The following is a 23,010-nucleotide window of genomic DNA, read 5'->3' as shown; positions in this document are numbered from 1 at the left end:
ATCTTGGGCTCCTGCAGGGCAGCCACTGGCCATCCCCTCTCCATCACAGCTAGTGGTCACACACACTGTAATAAACGCCGCATGGATGATTTGTTCCTGCAGTGTTAGCAGTGTGAGAAGTCCAGGTAGCACTTTTATTTGTAAAAATCTCTGCTTTTGGGGTGGGGGGTGGGGGGGAGGGGTTAATGCGGAGATTATGCTCTGGCTGCAGTGCATAATCTCCAATCAATACAGCAGAGGAAACACACAGTATCATAGAACTAGTGCCCTCCAGCTGTTTATCATAAATGGCCCAGGGGAAAAGGAGAAGTATTCTTATGCTCCCAAGTAAAATGTAAAAGATTTGGTGACAGTAAAGAAGCCCACAAGTGAGCTTCTGTGTTATTATTCATAATAACTCATGGCTTAAAAACACGTGCACTTTTGCCTCAGCAGTTCTGCTCCTAGAACCATATCCTACAGATAAACTTCCACCCTAGTGTAATTATGCATCTATGGTTACTCATTGTAGTGCTGGTTATAATGGCAAAAGAGTGGAAACATCACAGGGAAGAGTGTCCATTAATAGGGAAGTGATTAGAGAAGTAAGGTACAAACGATTACCACATAACTAAAACAAAGCAAAAAAGCAACAAATGAGGAAACTATGTATGGATATGGAAATATCTGTAAGAGCCCGCCAGCCACAACTAAGGAGCCCACGTGCCACAACTAAATAGCCTGTGAGCTGCAACTAAGAAGCCCACATACCACAACTAAGGAGCCCGCCTGCCACAACTAAGACCTGGCACAACCAAATAAATAATAAATAAAAAATTTTTTAAAAAGCAAGTATCAAACTGTATGTATCATACCATTAGGAAAAAAGAGGGGAAAAGGCATATACATACACATATACACATGCCTACTGGTCACATACACAAAAGGACATGAGAACCCAGCAAACTTGGTCACCTATGAGGGAAACATGGCTAGAGGTCAGCGGCAGAAGGAAAATCTTTACTGATCATTCAAAAATTAAATTTGAAAACAGCGTTTTTTTCACACAAGAAATGTTCTCTCCAGCCCAACTGGCTCCCAGGGGACTTGGCCAAGGCCAGGTCAGGGCCCCATCTCACCTGGGGCTGGATGCTGGCAGCCTGCAGCGCGTCGATGAGCCGCATGTAGTAGTTCAGGCCCGCTTCATTGATGTATTTGGTAGTTCCGTCAGGGAGGATGCGAGTCCAAGAGATGGAAAAGCGATAGTGGGTCACACCCAGGTTCTGCAGGGCGACCACATCCTCGGCAATCTTGTGATAACTGTCACAGGCCACGTCTCCAGTGTCATCATTCCCAACTCTCAGTGGTGTGTGAGAAAACGTGTCCCAAATACTGAGCCCTTTGCCATCTGCTCTCCACGCACCTTCGATCTCAAGATGACAAGACATGGTCTAAGCAAGTCATGTAGTCAAGCCCTTCCCAGTCAGTGGGTGAGTCCTGACATAAGTCGGCATCACCTTCCCTGCCACCCCCCGATTTCTGAACTCCTACAGCTTCCTGTACATACTTTCTGAACATCACAGCACTGTCATGCTGCACTGCACAATTATCCGCTTGCTGACTGGCTTTCTTCCTACAAGACTGAGGTCTAGGCATTGCGTCTTTCATCTTGGTGGCCCAGCAATCAATGCAGCAGTGTCTGGAGTATGGTGGGTGCTCACTAAAAGTTTGAATGAACAATTCCACATGCCTCAACCCCAATCACAGCCAAACAAATCCCAATGATGCCAGATGTAGAGGCAGAGTTTCTAATCAGGATGTGTATCACTGTTTCTGTGCCTCCTTTTCCTCCTCCCACCTAACCTATAAACTGATCACAAACCACTGGGCAAATGCCTACCTATGGGCTTAGGTAGTCTGAGAGGTGTAATTTCCATAATTTACTTTAAAACACTTAAGCATATATAGTGTGATACTGTGTGATTGGCTGCAGCTAAGGTAGTGCTGGCATTCTCAGCAAGAAGACATGTCCAGGCTTGGCCTGCACAGCCCCTCTGAGAGTGGCAGGCCCTAGGTCAGCGGGAGTGCACCCCACTCTGGGTGCAGGAGATGGCTTGGTGGTTGGGAGACTAGTTAATGCAGGGGGACTAAGAAAATAAGTGACTATGTTGAAGATATTAGGAACTAGATTTCTCATCATTGGAGAAAAGAGATACAAATATGAAAAGTGGGAAGGCCAGCATTAACCCTGTAGAGTTGGATTGCAATGGAGGTATCTGTGTTTTTTAACATAAAGATTTGGGTGGATGTAGAACTAGATATATACGCACGTGTATGTGTGTGTGTGTGTGTGTATGTGTGGTGTGTACACACACATGCATTTCCTAGCTCTGTCCACTGAGCGGGCCTAGAAGTAATGACACCCCAGTAGCAGTGAGCACACCTAGCACCCAGGTCTTGGTTTCTAAATGCCCTTATCCAATAAAAGGAACCAGGGCTCATTAGAGAAATGGCTGATTACAGGGCCGGGGCAGAAAAGATACAAGATGAGCCTGGAACATCTTGTTGCACCAGAAAGAATTAACAGAGTGCTCAAAGAATGATGGGCCATGTCAAAAGGACACAGGATCCAGCTAAAGGACAATCCACCAGGCAAAAGGTGGACGATTTAAGCATCTGCATACATAATAATAGCAAAAGTATAACCCATTGGAAAAAAAATAGGACTTCACAAGGCCATACTGATGATATATATCAATATATATTTACATATAAGTAAAATGTAAATAAGTAGGAGAAAAGACAAAGCTTGACCTTTCTTTTGAATGCCACCTAATAAATATAAAAGCAATGATGAACTCAGAAAATCACCATTTGTCAACTCTCATAGTAATAAATGATTCAGGCCTGCAACCTGTGCCCTAGAATAAGTCCCTAACCCTAGCCCTAGAATAAGTAAGTCCAGCTATAAACCTGTGGGGCAGTGGTTCTCACCCAGGGACTATTTTGTCTCTGAGGAGACACTTAGCAATGTCTGCAGACATTTTTTTAGTTGTTACAGCTGGGGGAGGAGTCTACTGGCATCTAGTGGGTAAAGGCCAGGTTTGCTGCTAAACATCCTACATGTGCACAGGACGGGCCCACAACAAAGAACTATCCAGCCCCAAATGTCAATCAGACCCAGCTGGAGAAACCCTGCTACAGAAGATTCTGTCTCCCTGGAGCAACAGGATCCTGTCTCTGAAATCTTGGCATTTCCTCAAGTGCACCTTTCATGTACAGTGTTGACCAGAGCACCGAAGAGGACCAAGAGCTGAGGTTTTCTCCAGGCCATGGAATAGGATACATGAATAGTTCCTGTATTAGTGTGCTTAGTTAACATATGTCTGGATATGGCAGAATTTGGTCTGAGACTTCATTATACCTTGGTAGTCTGGTCGTCTGGGGGTAGCTACCCTCACCTTCCTCAGAAACATTTTCAGCAGCTATGGTCACCTAGAAAAAATCCAAGGGCTGAGCAACCCAGAGTCAAGTCAGCTCAGACCACTGACCCCACCCAGGTTCCACACTGAGAATACAAACCCCTACTCCTGTATCAAAGAAAATAAATGGAGGAAGAAGATGTAAGGCAGGGTCACACCCCTAACTGCCTGGGCAAGTCACTCTTCGTTTTTTATCTTTCTTTTTTTTCTGAGGAAAAGTAAATCCTCATATTTTCTGTATTAGTGAGCTTCATTTAGCATGAATAAAGTAGAGGTATGATGTTATTAGGACATCAGAAAACGCCCAGGCCCATGTGATAGCCATTTTGATCAAACTGTCTGCTGGGAAGAGACTAGGTGAGAAATAAAGGCATCCAGCTGAGAATCTTCATATTTGCATGTCTTTGCCTAAGTATTTCTTCCAGGCTCCACCTGCTCCATCTGGCCTGCTAACACCCATCTCAGCACAGCCCTTGTAACTGTGATGGCCCACCTGAATTTGGGGATGTGAAGAAGCCAAGCTGTCTGGGAAAAGGGCTTCCCAGACTCCCCCCGCAAGGTAGCCGTACTTCCCTCCCACAGGTCTATAAAAATCCACTGCTCCCACCTGCCCTCTCCAGCCCTGACCCCAGAGCCTGGCACATAGTAGGTTTGCTGTAGATGGTGAATTGTCCTGAACTCCTCACCTGATATGAAGCGGTAGCCACACTCCAGCTGAAGCCCTTGGGAAACTGTCCATAGAGAAACTCGTCTTCCTTGGGCAGCGGCATGCCATTACTGATGATGACCTCCGTGTAGTACCTGGCAGAGGCTCTTGCTGTGCGAGGCCTGTTCACGTTATTGAAATCAACATGGTACAGTCCGAACTTGACCGTGTAGCCATTTAGCCACTCAAAACTGTCCATCAGGGACCATGCAGCGTATCCTCGAAGGTCGACACCGTCGAGCCTGTAGGCTGGGAACGTTCCACAGACAGCAGAGGAGAGCTTTACACCAGGAGGACTCCTCACTGCAGGTAGTCCTAAACCACCAACTTGTGCACACAAGTAATGTGTGCCCTGATAGATCATCTTGTCTCTTTCTTTTTGTCAACACTGATGCCCCCATAGCAAGTATTAATGACTGATCTTTGCAAAATCAAATTCTTTTGTTGGGGTAAAGGGACATGTCTGAAATTCAAGAGTCTCAGCCTACTTTAGAAGTTAAATACAGAAATGTGAATTAGAGAAGAGTTTATTGCTCTAGGGTGCATGGAACCCACCAGAATATAAGCTCCGTGTCAGCAGAAAGTTGTTTATTTTGTTCACTGCTGGGTCCCCAGCACTTAGAATAGAACTTGTCACATAGTAGTTGCTCAATAATGAATGAATGGACCCATGAGAATACTCCTGTGGGACCCTGTGTGTACATTTGGGGAGATGGCCATTGCTTTTTTCAGATTCCCAAAGGGATATGTAACCCCAGACCGGGAAAGAATTATGGAATTAGGGTATAAAAGGGAGACCTGTTGATGGTGTGTAATCCACTCTGCCAAACCATTTCAGGCACATGACATGTGGACGTTGGGAGATTTTGTAAGGGGGACATGAACACTCACGTACCTTTCAAAGCTTCATTGATATAGGTTTTGTGGTAAAATATCCTATTGGTATCTTCCACTTTCGGATCTGTCAGCCCTGCTCCGTTTTCAGTGATGTAAATGGGGACGTCCCCATACTCTTCCTTGATCCAGTTGAGCAGTCTTCGCATCCCCCAGGATGCAGCTCTGTTCACTGCCGTGGAGGGCCAGGAAGAGTCTTCCCTCTCGGTCAGCTCCCGATCATCTTCATAGGAGGGCGGGTTTAACCTGGGTGTTGCATGCCGCACGATTCTGGAGGAGTAGGTGTTGAGGCAGAACACGTCGGCCGTAGCTGAGATGTACCTCTTCTCTTCCTCAGTGAAGCTGGGCAGGCGGGAGGTGGCTAAGTGCTGTAGTTCACTCCTGTTCCCCACTTTCCACTTCATGGCATCGGGATAGTCTCCGTTTCGGAAGATGGGGTGGGCGAACCAGCCCAGTGAGAACTGCAGCATTCGGTCAGCTGCCTCCACATCCCTGGGGACCCCCGGCGACTGGGGCTCTGCCCAGTGTGCACCGAGGCTCAAAGAGATGACCCCCTTCTGCTCTTGCCTGTACTTCTCATCGTAAGTGTGATAGACTCTGGCATGAGCTTTGATGATTGCATGGCCAATTCTGTAAGGTCCCCAGCCTGGGTCGTTCACATTTGGGGGAAATTTCCCTGAGCCATACCCCAACCATGCCTGGGATGTGGGGTCGTTAAAAGTCATCCAGAACTTGACTCTGTCACCAAAGGTCTGGAAACAAAAGTCTGCATAGCTGTTAAACAACTCAATCAAGGAAGGATTCTCCCAGCCTCCAATATCCTGGAGGGCCTGGGGCAGGTCCCAGTGGAACAGTGTCACCATGGGAGAGATGCTGCTTGCCACCAAGCCATCAATCAGCCTGTTGTAATAATCAACACCACGTATGTTGACAGAAGTGTTTCTTCCAGTCGGGAAAATCCGAGACCAGGAGATGGAGAAGCGATAGGCCTTCACCTTCAAAGCTCGAAGCATGTTCAGATCAGCATCCAGATGGTTATAGCTGTCACAGGCTATGTCTCCAGTAGCACTGTTTTTCACGTTGCTCCCTGGTGTGTGGGTAAAATTATCCCAGATGCTGGGGCCTTTGCCGTCAGCATCCCAAGCTCCTTCAATCTGATAGGCTGACGAGGACACGCCCCACAGGAAGTCATCCCGGAACGTGCCGTGGTAGAACAAATCTCTTTCAAACTTGGGTTGGTTGGAGAACTTTTCCCAGACTACTTTAGCCTTGGAGGGTACCTCGGATGGAAACGTGAAGGCTCTGATTTTCCGGGGGACGTTTGCTTTACTAGATGGTGGCAGTCTTTTTACTACCTTGGTGAGGAAACCGTTCTTTTCAATCATGCTGGTGAAAAAGTAGGCAGATTTCCTGGGAGTCCTTGGCCTGCTGCTGTCGTTGAAGTTGACATGGTACAGCCCAAACCTCTGGCTGTACCCAGAGGGGCCTTCGAAGCCGTCGATGAGGGAACGAGCAATGTAAGATTGAACATCCACTGAGTCCTCCTTGACAGCTGTGGAGAAAACCAAAATTGGGATTGTTTTAAAGTCTGTTACTGATGTTGCCTTTTATTTTTATTATTTTTAAAATAGAGGTGTCTATTTTGGGGTTTGTTAGCACTGCAGCCCGGGAGACACAGAGTCAGGAAGCACTTGAATTGTGTTCCACTATAAAATGGGGGACGCTTATAAAGGCAAAAACTGCAAGGTTACATAAATTGTTTGTCGAGAATTAGGATTGGAGCTGGCAAGAAGTAAGGGTGTGTGTTAAGCAAGGATTGGTTGGGGTCTGAAATGATGACAGAGTTGCAAAGGGCTGATGTTACTTTTAAAAGGTTTTCCTTTTAACATGAAAGTTCGGGAGGTGACTTGGGTTACCCCCAAGATATTAACCCTTTTTCCTCCTCATAACAAGTAAAAGGAAAATCCGTAAGACCCACACAAAACATCAGGCCACATCTGTGGCCATAAGTCTCAATCGAAAGGTGTGTCCATACCTTAAAATGAATAATAAAGAAAAAGTGCCCCATCTGCTAGTGTCAGGACTCCTTGGTTTAATACAGAATACATAAATCATTTAATCTTTAAAAAATATGCTTTTGTTTTTTCTTCTTTATGTTTAGTAATATTGACATGAAATAATCACGCATTCCGTTTTTAAAAGGAGAAATAAAGCCTAAAAAAATGTATTCTCTGATTCAGTGGCTTGAATGGTGGTCCCCAAAAAGGTATATCCAAGTGCTGACCCCTGGTACTACCGATGTAACCTTATTTGGCAAAAGGGGTTTTGCAAATATAATTCACTAAGTTAAGGATCTCAAAATGAGACCATCCTGGATTAATCAAGGTGGGTCCTAAATTCAGTGACAAGCATCATCATAAGTGACATAGGGGAGAAGGCCATGTGAAGGTGAAGGCAGAGATTGGAGTCATGCAGCCACAGCCAAGGAAGGCCTAGATCCCCCAGAAGCTGGAAGAGGAAAGGAAGGATTCTCCCTCAGAGGCTTTGGATGGAAAGTGTTCCTAGTGACGTCTTGATTTTGGACTTCTGGCCTCCAGAACTGTGAAAGAATTAAAAATGTTCTAGTGAGTCAACCAGGAGTCAGAGCAATAGCTGTGGATGACTGTGTAAGAGGTAGGTAACGTCGCTCATTCACTCAATAAATAATTTAGTAGGCACCTACTTTATCCCACGCTGTGCTAGGCTCTGGGAACATAAAGATGAATAAAAGCCTCATAGGTTAGTGGGCAGAAGGAATTGCTGAGCCAGAAACAGAAGGGCCTATGGCTCCACTCACTGGATGTCTGGGCATATCATTTAATCTCTCAGAGCATAGGTTTTCACAGTTGTCCCATGAAGATAATATCTGCCCCCATTTACTGAACAAGGCCGTTTCAAGGATCACTTGAGATAATGTCTTAAAGGGATTCCTTGATACTGAGGAGAGTACAGGTGAAGTCTGACCTCACTAACAGTGGGATGTACGTCTCCATTCCTTACTGCAGTGCCCAGGGCAGGGGTCCCTTTTTAACTCTTTCTCTTTGATTCTAGACAAGGCCTCGAAATCTTCTCAACACAGCCCTCTAGGCAGACAGCTAGCCACTATCAGTTGATTAGGACTGACGTACTGAGATGAAACCTATTTGCCGCTCCTTTTTACTTGAAATAAAAAGACATATAAGGTAAAAATGAGACTGTAGATATAGGTTAAGTGGACCAAAGTGAATGATGTGGAATGTAGATTTCATACCCCGTTAAAGGAAATGAAGATCAGGCCAGGCTGGAGCGATGGGGGAAGATTTAATGGGCTGGAGTCCCACCCTGAGTGTCCTCATGCCACCCTGTAATGCCATCATCACCATATATTGCACTTTTCTGTCTGCGTCCCTCTGTAGACTCTGAGTCCCCTCTGGGAAAAGAAGGTGTTGGTTCAATATGATACCCCTACTGTCTTGCACAATGTCTGGCATGTAATGGGCACTCAATAAATATTTGTTAACTAAATGTGTTAAAAGATGATGAGGCTTGATGGACAGATAGGACTCAGATAGGCAGAGTGTAGAAGGGAGCGCTGTAGGCACTAGCAATATAAAAGTAAAGGCTTGAGGCCTTTGAGGGAGAGAGTTAGGAGGCTGATATGAAGGACTCACACTATTACTACAAATACTACTTTTTGGCTTCATTTTCTTGGGAGACTGTCTTTGTCCCTCAAAACAAAACTCTGAAGACTTGATGAAGTACCACCCACGTTCCAATCACCAGCATATCCACATTCTTACCCTTGAGCACCTCGTTGATATATTGATTGAAGTAGTCAATTCTCAAGGAATCATTGATGAGATCTTCACTTTCCCCTATGGGCATGCCATTCCCAGCCAGGTAGATTGGAACTTTGCCTCTTGTGTATTCCAAGGATACAAACTGCAACAGCCTCCTCATACCCCAGGGTACCACACGAATCCAAGGGGATTCGGTCTGGGGCCACGCAGGGTCCACGTGTTGGGAGAAGCCTCCAATGGTATCATAGCTGGGGACGCAGGTATCTCCTTGGGCCTTGCTGATGAGGCGGGAAGTGTAATGGGACAGACCCAGAAAGTCAGCGGAGCCCTTCAGGAGCTGCTTCTCTGCCTCGGTGAACTTAGGGAGCTGGGCCACAGGACTGGGGCACTGTTTGTTTGTCTGTTGGATCTGGGCTCTCAGGGCAGCCGGGTAGTCTCCATCCACAAAGATGGGGTGTGCAAACCAGCCCAGCATGAAGTGCAGGAAGCGTTCAGAGGCTCTCCGGTCCTCAGGCCTCCCTGGGGACAGGGGCTCTGCCCAGTCTGAGTTCAGTACAATGCCTACCCGCCCCTGCTGCTGTGGGCGATGTTGGCTGTTGTAGTGGTGCCAAGCCCTGGCATGAGCCTTGAGGACCACATGAGCCACCTTGTGAGGAAGAAAGAAGGAAATGCAGGTCTTAGTGACAACAACAGCACCCACAAGCCAATAACAAGTCAACAACAACAATGTCAGCAAGTTGACACCAAAGTCAGTAACGGTAGCAAGTTAATAAAGTCAACAGCAACAATGTCAGCAACATCCACAACTGTGTCAACAAGTCAATACCACCATCACCAGGTCGATAGCGACAGCACCACAACCACATTAACAATAACAGGTGTCAATGGCTTATCTTGTGTGATCCTCACTTATGTGGCAAGTACAAATACTATTACTATGATACAGGTGAGGAACACAGGATCCAGAGAAGGGGAGAGCACAGGCAGTCTGACCCCAGGCCTGGATCATCACCCAGTTCCTCTGCCTCTGTCCTCAGTAAGTGCTTTTTTTTTTTTTTTTTTTTTTTTTTAAATTTTTGGTTGCATTGGGTCTTCATTACTGTGTGTGGATTTTCTCTAGTTGTGTTGAGCGGGAGCTACTCTTTGTTGCGGTGTGTGGGCTTCTCATTGCGGTGGCTTCTCTTGTTTCAGAGTACGGGTTCTAGGCATGCGGGCTTCAGTAGTTGTGGCACGCGGGCTTAGTTGCTCCACGGCATGTGGGATCTTCCCGGACCAGGGCTCGAACCCGTGTCCCCTGCATTGGCAGGCGGACTCTTAACCACTGCGCCACCAGGGAAGTCCCAGTAAGGACCTATTGACTAGTCCACAACTAATTGGCAGGGGCAATCACTTCAGTTAACACACAAAAGAGGGGGAAATTATTTCTAGCCTTCCTGTTCTCCTTTCTACTTAATGAAGTCTAGGAAGAGAAACCACAACCAGGATCTGCTGTAGACTTAACTCATGGTCTTACAAATGTCAACATCTTTCCTTGGTGGAGCACCAGGAGAAACGGCAAAGGTGGGGTATCTGGAGTATAACAAGCCTACATCTGAATATTGACTCTATCACTAACATGCTCAGTAAACTCAAACCATCTTCTCCCTCGACTTCAGCTTCCTTGTCTGCAGGAAGTGGGTAATTATGGATCCATCCAGGAGGATTCAATGCAACTGTGTACATACAGCACAGAGCAGAAACTTGGAGTGCAGGAGGAGGTTTGCTACCGCTTAGCACCTTTTTCTTTTCCTTTTTATCATGTGAAGATGATGACACCTATGTTTGAAGAATTTTACACCCAAAACGTGCTCTAGGAAGAGAAGCTCCTGACTGCTTCTAATGTCCCAAATGTTAGTTCTTAACTGGGTGGGTCCTAATCTCCAACAGCAAAGTGTGCTCCTTTCCAAAAGGCAGGAAGGCTTCCCTTCTAAGCTTGCTGGTGTTGGGGCAGGGTGCTCAGTGGAATACTAGGCAACCATCAGAAACAATCACTGTGATCATGTAATGACATGGAAAAGGTTTAATGACATTTCAAGTAAAAAATGGGCACTAGAATGATAATGTGTCGGTGTATAGATCATTGTATATGTCTTTGATTGTAACAAATCTGCCGTGCAGGTGGGGGATGTCGATAACGGGTGACGCTATACATGTGTGGGGGCAGGGAGTAAATGGGAGGTCTCTGTGTCTTCCACTCAGTTTTGCTGTGAACCTGAAACTACTCTAAAAAATAAAAAGACACATGCACCCCTATGTTCACAGCAGCACTATTCACAATAGCCAAGAGATGGAAGCAACCTAAATGCCCATCAACAGACGAATGGATAATGAAGATGTGGTACATATATACAATGGAATACTACTCAGCCATAAAAAAGAACAAAATAATGCCATTTGCAGCAGCATGGATGCAACTAGAGATTATCATACTAAGTGAAATAAGTCAGAAAGAGAAAGACAAATACCATGTGATATTATATGTGGAATCTAAAATATGGCTCAAAAGAACCTATCTACAAAACAGAAACAGACCCACAGACATAGAGATCAGACTTGCGGTTGCCAAGGGGGAGGCGGGGAGGGAGAGGAATGGACAGGGAGCTTGGGGTTGGTAGATGCAAACTATTACATTTAGAATGGATAAACAACAAGGTCCTACTGTATAGCACAGGGAACTATATCCAATCTCTTGGGATAAATCATAATGAAAAAAGAATACTTAAAAAAGAATGTCTAGGGAGCCTGAACCAAGATGGCGGAGTAGAAGGACATGCTCTCACTCCCTCTTTTGAGAACACCAGAATCACAACTAGCTGCTGGACAGTCATCAACAGGAAGACACTGGAACTCACCAAAAAAGATACCCTACATGCAAAGACAAAGGAGAAGCCACAATGAGATGGTAGGAGGAGTGCTATCACAATAAAATCAAATCCCATAACTGCTGGGTGGGTGACTCACAAACTGTAGAACACTTATACCACAGAAGTCCACCCACTGGAGTGAAGGTTCTGAGCCCCACATCAGGCTTCCCAACCTGGGGGTCCGGCAACGGGAGGAGGAATTCGTAGAGAATCAGACTTTGAAGGCTAGTGGGATTTGATTGCAGGACTTCGACAGGGCTGGGGGAAACAGAGACTCCACTCTTGGAGGGCACACACAAAGTAGTGTGCACATCGGGACCCAGGGGAAGGAGCAGTGACCCCATAGGAGACTGAACCAGACCTACCTGCTAGTGTTGGAGGGTCTCCTGCAGAGGCGGGGGTGGGGGGGCTGTGGCTCACCATGGGGACAAGGACACTGGCAACAGAAGTTCTGGGAAGTACTCCTTGGCGTGAGCCCTCCCAGAGTCTGCCATTAGCCCCACCGAAGAGCCCAGGTAGGCTCCAGTGCTGGGTTGCCTCAGGCCAAACAACCAACAGGGAGGGAACCCAGCCCCACCCATCAGCAGTCAAGCGGATTACAGTTTTACTGAGCTCTGCCCACCAGAGCAACAGTCAGCTCTACCCACCACCAGTCCCTCCCATCAGGAAACTTGCACAAGCCTCTTAGATAGCCTCATCCACCAGAGGGCAGACAGCAGAAGCAAGAAGAACTACAATCCTGCAGCCTGTGGAACAAAAACCACTTTCACAGAAAGACAAGATGAAAAGGCAGAGGGCTATGTACCAGATGAAGGAACAAGATAAAACCCCAGAAAAACAACTAAATGAAGTGGAGATAGGCAACCTTCCAGAAAAAGAATTCAGAATAATGATAGTGAAGATGATCCAGGACCTCAGAAAAAGAATGGAGGCAAAGATCGAGAAGATGCAAGAAATGTTTAACAAAGACCTAGAAGAATTAAAGAACAAACAATCAGAGATGAACAATACAATAACTGAAATGAAAACTACACTAGAAGGAATCAATAGCAGAATAACTGAGGCAGAAGAACGGATAAGTTACTGGAAGACAGAATGGTGGAATTCACTGCTGTGGAACAGAATAAGGAAAAAAATAATGAAAAGAAATGAAGATAGCCTAAGAAACCTCTGGGACAGCATTAAACACAACAACATTCGCATTATAGGGGTCCCAGAAGGAGAAGAGAGAGAGAAAGGATCAGAGAAAATATTTGAAGAGATTATAGTCGAAAACTTCCCTAACATGGGAACGGAAACAGTCACCCAAGTCCAGGAAGCGCAGAGAGTCCCATACAGGATAAACCCAAGGAGAAACATGCCGAGACACATAGTAATCAAATTGGCAAAAATTAAAGACAAAGAAAAATTATTGAAAGCAGCAAGGGAAAAATGACAAATAACATACAAGGGAACTCCCGTAAGATTAACAGCTGATTTCTCAGCAGAAACTCTACAAGCCAGAAGGGAGTGGCATGATATACTTAAAGTGATGAAAGGGAAGAACCTACAACCAAGATTACTCTACCCGGCAAGGATCTCATTCAGATTCGATGAAGAAATCAAAAGCTTTACAGAAAAGCAAAAGCTAAGAGAATTCAGCACCACCAAACCAGCTCTACAACAAATGCTAAAGGAACTTCTCTAAGTGGAAAGCACAAGAGAAGAAAAGGACCTACATAAACAAACCCAAAACAATTAAGAAAATGGTCATAGGAACATACATATTGATAATTACCTTAAATGTGAATGGATTAAATGCTCCAACCAAAAGAAACAGCCTTGCTGAATGGATACAAAAACAAGACCCATACATATGCTGTCTACAAGAGACCCACTTCAGACCTAGGGACACATACAGACTGAAAGTGAGGGGATGGAAAAAGTTATTCCGTGCAAATGGAAATCAATAGAAAGCTGGAGTAGCAATACTCATACCAGATAAAATAGACTTTAAAATAAAGAATGTTACAAGAGACAAGGAAGGACACTACACAATGATCAAGGGATGAATCCAAGAAGAAGATATAACAATAAGAATTATAAATATATATGCACCCAACATAGGAGCACCTCAATACATAAGGCAACTGCTAACAGCTATAAAAGAGGAAATCGACAGTAACACAATAATAGTGGGGGACTTTAACACCTCACTTACACCAATGGACAGATCATCCAAAATGAAAATAAGGAAACAGAAGCTTTAAATGACACAATAGACCAGATAGATTTAATTGATATTTATAGGACATTCCATCCAAAAACAGCAGATTACACTTTCTTCTCAAGTGCGCATGGAACATTCTCCAGGATCCTGGGTCACAAATCAAGCCTCAGTAAATTTAAGAAAACTGAAATCATATCAAGCATCTTTTCTGACCACAATGCTATGAGATTAAAAATGAATTACAGGGAAAAAAACATAAAAAACACAAACACATGGAGGCTAAACAATACATTACTAAATAACCAAGAGATCACTAAAGAAATCAAAGAGGAGATCAAATAATACCTAGAGACAAATGACAATGAAAACACGATGATCCAAAACCTATGGGATGTAGCAAAAGCACTTCTAAGAGGGAAGTTTATAGCTATACAAGCCTACCTCAAGAAACAAAAAAAATCTCAAATAAACAATCTAAACTTACACCTAAAGGAACCAGAGAAAGAAGAACAAACAAAACCCAAAGTTAGCAGAAGGAAAGAAATCATAAAGATCAGAGCAGAAATAAATGAAATAGAAACAAAGAAAACAATAGCAAAGATCAATAAAACTAAAAGTTGGTTCTTTGAGAAGATAAACAAAATTGATAAACCATTTGCCAGACTCATCAAGAAAAAGAGAGAGGGCTTCCCTGGTGGCGCAGTGGTTGAGAGTCCACCTGCCGATGCAGGGGACACAGGTTCGTGCCCCAGTCCGGGAGGATCCCACATGCCAAGGAGTGGCTGGGCCCGTGAGCCATGGCCGCTGAGCCTGTGTGCCCGGAGCCTGGGCTCCGCAGCGGGAGAGGCCACAACAGTGAGAGGCCCGCGTACCGCAAAAAAAAAAAAAAAAAGAAAAAAAAAAGAAAAAGAGGGAGAGGACTCAAATCAATAAAATTAGAAATAAAAAGGGAGAAGTTACAACAGACACCACAGAAATACAAAGCATCCTAAGAGACTACTACAAGGAACTCTATGCCAATAAAAGGGACAACCTGGAAGAAATGGACAAATTCTTAGAAAACTATAACCTTCCAAGACTGAACCAGGAAGAAATATAAAATATGAACAGACCAATCACAAGTAATGAAATTCAAACTGTGATTAAAAATCTTCCAACCGGGCTTTCCTGGTGGCGCAGTGCTTGAGAGTCCGCCTGCCGATGCAGGGAATGCGGGTTCATGCCCTGGTCCGGGAAGATCCCACATGCCATGGAGTGGCTGGGCCCGTGAGCCATGGCTGCTGAGCCTGCACGTCCGAAGCCTGTGCTCCACAACAGGAGAGGCTACAACAGTGAGAGGCCTGCGTACCGCCAAAAAAAAAAAAAAAAAAAAGTCCAGGACCAGATGGCTTCACAGGTGAATTCTGTCAAACAGAGAAGAGCTAACACCCATCCTTCTCAAACTCTTCCAAAAAACTGCAGAGGAAGGAACACTCCCAAACTCATTCTATGAGGCCACCATCACCCTGATACCAAAACCAGACAAAGATACTACAAAAAAAGAAAATTACAGACCAATATCACTGATGAATATAGATGAAAAATTCCTCAACAAAATACTAGCAAACAGAATCCAACAACACATTAAAAGGATCATACACCATAATCAAGTGGAGTTTACCCTAGGAATGCAAGGATTCTTCAATATATGCAAACCAATCAATGTGATACACCATATTATCAAATTGAAAGTAAAAACCATATGATCATCTCAATAGATGCTGAAAGAGCTTTTGACAAAATTCAACACCCATTTATGATAAAAACTCTCCAGAAAGTGGGCATAGAGGGAAACTACCTCAACATAATAAAGGCCATATATGACAAACCCACAGCAAACATTATTCTCAATGGTGGAAAACTGAAAGCATTTCCTCTAAGATCAGGAACAAGACAAGGATGTCCACTCTCAGCACTATTATTCAACATAGTTTTGGAAGTCCTGGCCACGGCAATCAGAGAAGAAGAAAAATAAAAGGGATACAAATTGGAAAAGAAGAAGTAAAACTGTCACTGTTTGCAGATGACATGATACTATACATAGGGAATCCTAAAGATGCCACCAGAAAACTACTAGAGTTGATCAATGAATTCTGTAAAGTTGCAGGATACAAAATTAATGCACAGAAGTCTCTTGCATTCCTATACACTAATGATGAAAAATCTGAAAGAGAAATTAAGGAAACACTCCCATTTGCCACTGCAACAAAAAGAATAAAATACCAAGGAATAAACCTACCTAGGGGGACAAAAGACCTGTATGCAGAAAATTATAAGACACTGATAAAAGAAATTAAAGATGATACCAACAGATGGGGAGATATATCATGTTCCTGGATTAGAAGAATCAATATTGTGAAAATGACTATACTACCCAATCTACAGATTCAGTGCAATCCCTATCAAATTACCAATTGCATTTTTTACAGAACTAGAACAAAAAATCTTAAAATTTGTATGGAGACACAAAAGACCCCAAATAGCCAAAGCAGTCTTGAGGGAAAAAAACGGAGCTGGAGGAATCAGACTCCCTGACTTCAGACTATACTACAAAGCTACAGTAATCAAGACAATATGGTACTGGCACAAAAACAGAAATATAGATCCATGGAACAATACAGAAAGCCCAGAGATAAACCCACGCACCTATAGTCAACTAATCTCTGACAAAGTAGGCAAGGATATACAATGGAGAAAAGACAGTCTCTTCAATAAGTGGTGCTGGGAAAACTGGACAGCTATATGTAAAAGAATGAAATTAGAACACTCCCTAACACCATACACAAAAATAAACTCAAAATGGATTAGAGACATAAATGTAAGACCAGACACTATAAAACTCTTAGAGGAAAACATAGGAAGAACACTCTTTGACATAAATCACAGGAAGGTCTTTTTTGATCCACCTCCTAGAGTAATGTTAATAAAAACAAAAATAAACAAATGGGACCTAATGAAACTTCTAAGCTTTTGCACAGCAAAGGAAACCATAAACAAGACGAAAAGACAACCCTCAGAATGGGAGAAAATATTTGCAAACGAATCAACGGACAAAGGATTACTCTCCAAAATATATAAACAGCTCATGCAGCTCAATATTAAAAATACAAACAACCCAATCCAAAAATGGGCAGAAGACCTAAATAGACATTTCTCCAAAGAAGACATACAGATGGCCAAGAAGCACATGAAAAGCTGCTCAACATCACTAATTATTAGCAAATGCAAATCAAAACTACAATGAGGTATCACCTCACACCAGTTAGAATAGGCATCATCAGAAAGTCTACAGACAACAAATGCTGGAGAGGGTGTGGAGATAAGGGAATCCTCTTGCACTGTTGGTGGGAATGTAAATTGATACAGCCACTATGGAGGACAGTATGGAGGTTCCTTATAAAAACTAAAAATAGGGCTTCCCTGGTGGCACAGTGGTTGAGAGTCCGCCTGCCGATGCAGGGGACACGGGTTCATGCCCCAGTCCGGGAAGATCCCACATGCCGCGGAGCGGCTGGGCCCATGAGCCATGGCCACTGAGCTTGCATCCTGCAACGGGAGAGGCCACAACAGTGAGAGGCCCGGGTACCACACACACACACACACAAAAACTAAAAATAGAAATACCATATGATCCCGCAATCCCACTACTGGGCAAATACCCAGAGAAAACTATAATTCAAAAAGACACATGTACCCCAATGTTCATTGCAGCACTATTTACAATAGCCAGGTCATGGAAGCAACCTAAATGTCCATCGACAGATGAATGGATAAAGAATATGTGGCATATATATATACAATGGAATACAATTCCTTTTCATAAAAAGGAATGAAATTGGGTCATTTGTTGAGATGTGGATGGATCTAGAGACAGTCACACAGAGTGAAGTCAGAAAGGGAAAAACAAATATCGTATATTAATGCATATATGTGGAACCTAGAAAAATGGTACAGATGAACCGGTTTGCAGGGCAGAAAATGAGAAACAGAGGTAGAGAACAAACGTATGGACACCAAGGGGGGAAAGCAGTGGGGGTGGTGGTGGTGGTGTGATGAATTGGGAGATTGGGATTGACATGTATACACTGATGTGTATAAAATTGATGACTAATAAGAACCTGCTGTATAAAAAAATAAATTAAATGAAATTTAAAAATTAAAAAAATAACTGTTGTCTATCAGATTCAGAATAAAGACTAAATACCTAAAAAAAAAGTCTATATGTGTATAACTGAGTCACTTTGCTGTACAGCAGAGATTGACACAACGTTGTAAATCAACTATACTTCAATAAAAACAACAACAACAAAAAGAAAACAAGGGCACTAAGCTGAGTGCACACTGTGACTACACTATGAATGTAAGGAAGCCATGATTGGAAGGAAATACTAGTAGAACTATGAAAAAGATCTTTTCTTGGAAATTTTTCCTTAATGGTGTCATAATGTTTTATAAATAAAAGGAAGAATTGAAAGAGAAAAGTGAGGTGGGGCTTCCCTGGTGGTGCAGTGGTTAAGAATCCGCCTGCCAATGCAGGGGACACGGGTTAGTGCCCTGGCCCGGGAAGATCCTTCATGCCGCGGAGCAACAAAGCCCGTGTGTCACAACTACTGAGCCTGTGCTCTAGAGCCCGCGAGCCACAACTACTGAGCCTGCGTGCCACAACTACTGAAGCCCGCGCGCCTAGAGCTCGTGCTCCGCAAAAAGAGAAGCCACCGCAATGAGAAGCTCACGCACCACAACGAGGAGTAGCCCCCACTCGCTGCAAGTAGAGAAAGCCCGCACGCAGCAACGAAGACTCAACGCAGCCACAAAAAAAAAAAAAAAAAAAAAAAATGAGGTGGACTTTCTCATAAAAGTCTCTGTAGAAAAGTCTCAGGAGCCACGGCTGTAGGGATAAGAAGCCTAAGGTGTAAAGGCTGGGATGAGTTTTACAACAAAGAGACAAACAGAAAGGTTCAAGCTTTCCCCTTTCAGAAGTGTTCTCTGTCTCCGTGGGTACAGTCACTTGCTGAACAAGAGCAGAATGGAAGCCTTGACTTAAGTGTTATATTTTGGCATTTCACTGAGTCATTTATTCACAGTATTCCAGCTCACTGTCGTTGTGGGTATTTTGAATTGTTCTCTAATTTTCTAATGGACAGTTAAGTGTCTTGATGGCACTTAACATCTAGCCTGGGGCCCAGTGAATGCTCCTCTTTCAGAAGAGAAGAGAACCCAAAAGGTGCTGGGGGAAAGCTAGACTAATTGTCCTGAAGAATGCAGCCAGGGAAGCTGGTAGGTTTCCTGGGAGCTTTTGAAGAAAAAGGGAAATGATGGATGGGACTCATGTTAAGCCATTTTAAATTTTGTCTCAAGGATACACATCACCTTCTTGTTGAAATGATACCCTGATTGCCCTCTGGAAAGACCACCCTCCCCCACCGCCACTTCCCTGTCTCTCAGCTAGTGTGTTGAGGGGTAGAGCTGGGACCTGGGTCAAAACCAATCAATGCCACACAGTCCCCTAGCCTAGACCCAGTGACTGGTTCAGGGATGGGCACGCGACCCATGCAGAGACCATGAGCACGGGGAGAACTTTCCTGGGAACGCCAGAACAGAGGCAAGCTGTCTTTTCTGTTTTCTGCTGATCTTGAAATATGAGAGAAGGATTGTGGCCATTTGGCTACCAGCCAGCCCAAGAATAAAGCCAGTGAAGGGAGCAAGAGAAGAAGAAAAATCGAGTCCTGGTAACATCATCTGTGGTCTAATCAAGCTCCACTCTGATCAGCTAAAACTAAGACTCTTCAGTTTCCAGAACTCAGAAATTCCCTCCTTGTTTAAGTCAGTTTGGGTTGGGTTTTCTGTCACTTGCAATTAAGAGTCCTGGCTGACATGGAAAACTTGCTTTGGAGTCAAGGGACTTGGGCTCAAATGTTGGCTTCACACTGCTAACCCACTAGCAATGTCATCACGACCAATTGCTTCTCCTAAGCCCCGATTCCCTCATCCATCAGAGCCGTTCTGAGGAGGTGGCAACAATTTTTAAAGTGCCAGAATAGTGTTTGGACAAATAAGGTGATTAAGAATTTATGGTTCCTTCCCTCCCTCCCTCTGATTTCCTTTAAAGGAAAAAGAAAGGAAAGACTTGCTGATGGGAAGGTAAAATAAACATTTTTCCAACCCAATGTCCTTTCTCTTCCAACAAGTAGGCATTGCAAGGATGGGAAGTACCTTAAAAGAGGCCACCCCTGGGTCGGAGATGCCTGGTGCGTGTTGGCCGGTGCCATAGCCCGCGTAGCTCATCACCCACGGCTCGTGGAAGGTCACCCACAGCTTCACACGGTCCCCAAATGTGGAGAAGCAGAAGGCCGCATAATCCAGGAAGATATCCACCATGCTCTCATTCTGCCACCCGCCGCGATCCTGCAGGGCCTGAGGCAGGTCCCAGTGGGACAGCGTGGCCATGGGCTCAATATGCGAGTCCAGCAGCCTGTCGATCAGCATGTTGTAGTAGGCGACGCCCCGGAGGTTGGGGCTCTGCCCCTGCCCGGTGGGGAAGATGCGGGACCAGGAGATGGAGAACTTGTAGACCTGGGCCCGGAGGCCACGAAGCAGGGCGACGTCAGTGTCCACCTTGTGGTAACTGTCACTGGCCACCTCTGGCGTTGCTTGGCCCTTGCCGGTGTTCTGGTGCCCGACTCTGTCCCAGATGCTCGCCCCTCTTCCGTCCTCGGCCCAGCCTCCTTCCACATTAAAAGCCCCTGTGGAGACGCCCCAGAGGAAACCCTCAGGAAAAACATCCTGCAGGAAAGCATCCCTTTCTGCCCTGGACTGGTTGGCAAACATTTCCCAGACTCTCTGATAGGCTGAGTGGGGCAGAGAGGAGTCTACTACTGTCTCCGGGTCCAGCTGCAGGAGAGTCTGGAGGGTCAGGTTGTCAGTCAGAGAACAAGACCAGCTGTAGGAGTGAAGTAACATAAAGGGACATAGTATAAGTAATGACTCTGTAAGTTACAAATGCCCCCAGACTGATGAACAGTGACAATGTGTTTAATCAGTAAAGATTCCAGAAACACCGACCCAAAGTCATGGGCAGCAAGTAGATGGGAAAATTACTATTATTGTCTCTTCTTAGGTGAGTTATCATTGCTCCTGCATGAGTGAAAATACTGTACCAATGCTACTGTTTGCTATATTAGATCACCCTTGAATACAGTCTTCAGTTCTGATGAAAGTTTTTCTTCTTATAATGTATATTTATAAAACATAGCTAATAATAATGACTTCAATTTACTGAGACTTTTGATTCTATGGTGACCACTATGATAAAAATGTATGTACACTCATTTAATTTTCAAAATAAGTGTACAAGATAAGTACTACATTATTTATCTTCTTCCTACAGAGGAGGAAACTGAGACTTAAAGAAATGAGTAACTTTGGGCATCAGGGGGCCAGCAGCTACTTACCAGCTGGTACAGAAATATTTCAATAATTGAATGACTGGTACATCTCTACTGATGTGTACCACTCAAATGTCAACCCTGACTATCACCTCCTTTCTTCTTCATGCTGCCTGGATTATGGTCATAATGGCAGGAGCTCAAGCATCCATCCTGCACCATGAGGTAGAAGTTTTGTTAAGAATAACAAAGCAACAAGATAGGAGCCTGGATTCCTTATGATTTTTACCCACTCTAGACTGTCCATCTTCAGGCTTTATTTATATCAATAAACTTACATCTTGTTTTTTTTAAAAAATGAGAACTCCTCCTAGATTACACAGCTTGCAAATGGTACAGCACAGAATCTGTGCTTTTAACCACATATCACTATGTATGTGTGTAGATGTGTAGACATTTATGTGCATGTTATGTTTTATTTCAGAAATAAATGTATCTGAAATAAACATCAGAAATAAACATAGCTGAAATAAAGCATAACATAAAAATGCTATTGTCAAACACAATGAAGTCTGATATATTCTGTTTACTTCTAATCTGTTTTCCTTCTCTCTCCTTCCTTCCTCCTTCCCTCCGTCCCTTCTTTCTTTATTGTTTTCTCTATCTGAGTCCTGTCCTGCAGGCTGGAAAGCAGTGCGTGATAACATGCAGCAGTTACACCAGCAGAGGGCAACCTTGAGGAAGGATTGGTGGAGGTGGGTGTGTTTGGCCTGGAGAAGAGAACACACATGAAGAGAGGAAGTGGAGTACAAGAGCATCTCCCTGTCCTTGGGCCATCGAGGGGCTGACACTTATACAAGGTTGGCCCAGAGCACAGAACCGGTAGAAGTGACTGAGACACTGCAGAAAGACCTCCCTCCCGTGGAGTGGAGCCTGGACCTTCCAAACTTAAGCTCCTCCTATTTTATTAAGCATCAACTCATCCGCATTTGGTAGAAAAGTGGTGAGGGGAAATGATAGCCTATAGTTGTGGATTACCCAAAACAGATGCATGACTCTGGAGCACACCAGGGGCATGGAGGGGTGCCCACTCAGCTGTTCTGACCCAACCCTTCTGACTATGACCGTCCTTCTGGCTTGGGTGAGAAGAGGTCTTGAAGAAACAAACTGCCCCTGCATAACACAGAACTTGCCATACAGGCCTTGGAGCTGGGAGTCCTGGGTTTGCCTAACTTGGGAAGAGATTTAGCACAGAAAGTCTCTATGCCCAGCCCTCCAGGTGCCCCTCCTTCAGCCACCCCTCACCCCCCACTCTAAGGCACCTCAGAGCATCCCAGGTAATGCTCTTTTTCCCTCCTCTGGGGAGCAGTGCTGTATCTCCTGCCATACTCTGTGCTAGAATCACTGGCGGGCCTCTCTGTCTCACTTCTGAGGCCTAAAACACTCCGACAAGAAAATGATGCCCGTCCTCTCAGGACGCGCTTCCACCTGCCCCTGCAGGTTCTCCTTCAACATTCACCTGAGTGAGAACCCCCCGCCCCCACTCTCGGTTTAACGTTAGCCAATGTTGGATCTTCCCTGCATACAAGGTACTG

At 44.6% G+C, this 23,010-nt stretch overlaps 1 protein-coding gene across 2 annotated transcripts in view; it reads right to left on the bottom strand.

The window, feature by feature from the left end:
• The window catches only part of LCT (lactase), a 51,267-nt gene that overhangs the window by 11,586 nt on the left and 16,671 nt on the right, over positions 1-23,010 (bottom strand). For both annotated transcript variants that reach the window (XM_027132119.1, XM_027132130.1), the window contains exons 6-10: positions 20,244-20,970; positions 8,880-9,525; positions 5,063-6,613; positions 4,148-4,416; positions 1,119-1,409 (exon numbers count right to left, since the gene is read on the bottom strand). In XM_027132119.1, the coding sequence (XP_026987920.1) occupies positions 1,119-1,409; positions 4,148-4,416; positions 5,063-6,613; positions 8,880-9,525; positions 20,244-20,970 (3,484 nt within the window). The remainder of the gene's footprint in view (positions 1-1,118; positions 1,410-4,147; positions 4,417-5,062; positions 6,614-8,879; positions 9,526-20,243; positions 20,971-23,010) is intronic.

This window comes from Aethalodelphis obliquidens, unplaced genomic scaffold (assembly GCF_003676395.1).
Source record: "Aethalodelphis obliquidens isolate GAN/ISIS:26980383/991018 unplaced genomic scaffold, ASM367639v1 scaffold2, whole genome shotgun sequence".
NCBI classification, from domain to species: domain Eukaryota; kingdom Metazoa; phylum Chordata; class Mammalia; order Artiodactyla; family Delphinidae; genus Aethalodelphis; species Aethalodelphis obliquidens.
The sequence above is the reverse complement of the archived record's forward strand: the minus strand, read 5'-3'. Positions and strand labels throughout refer to the sequence as shown.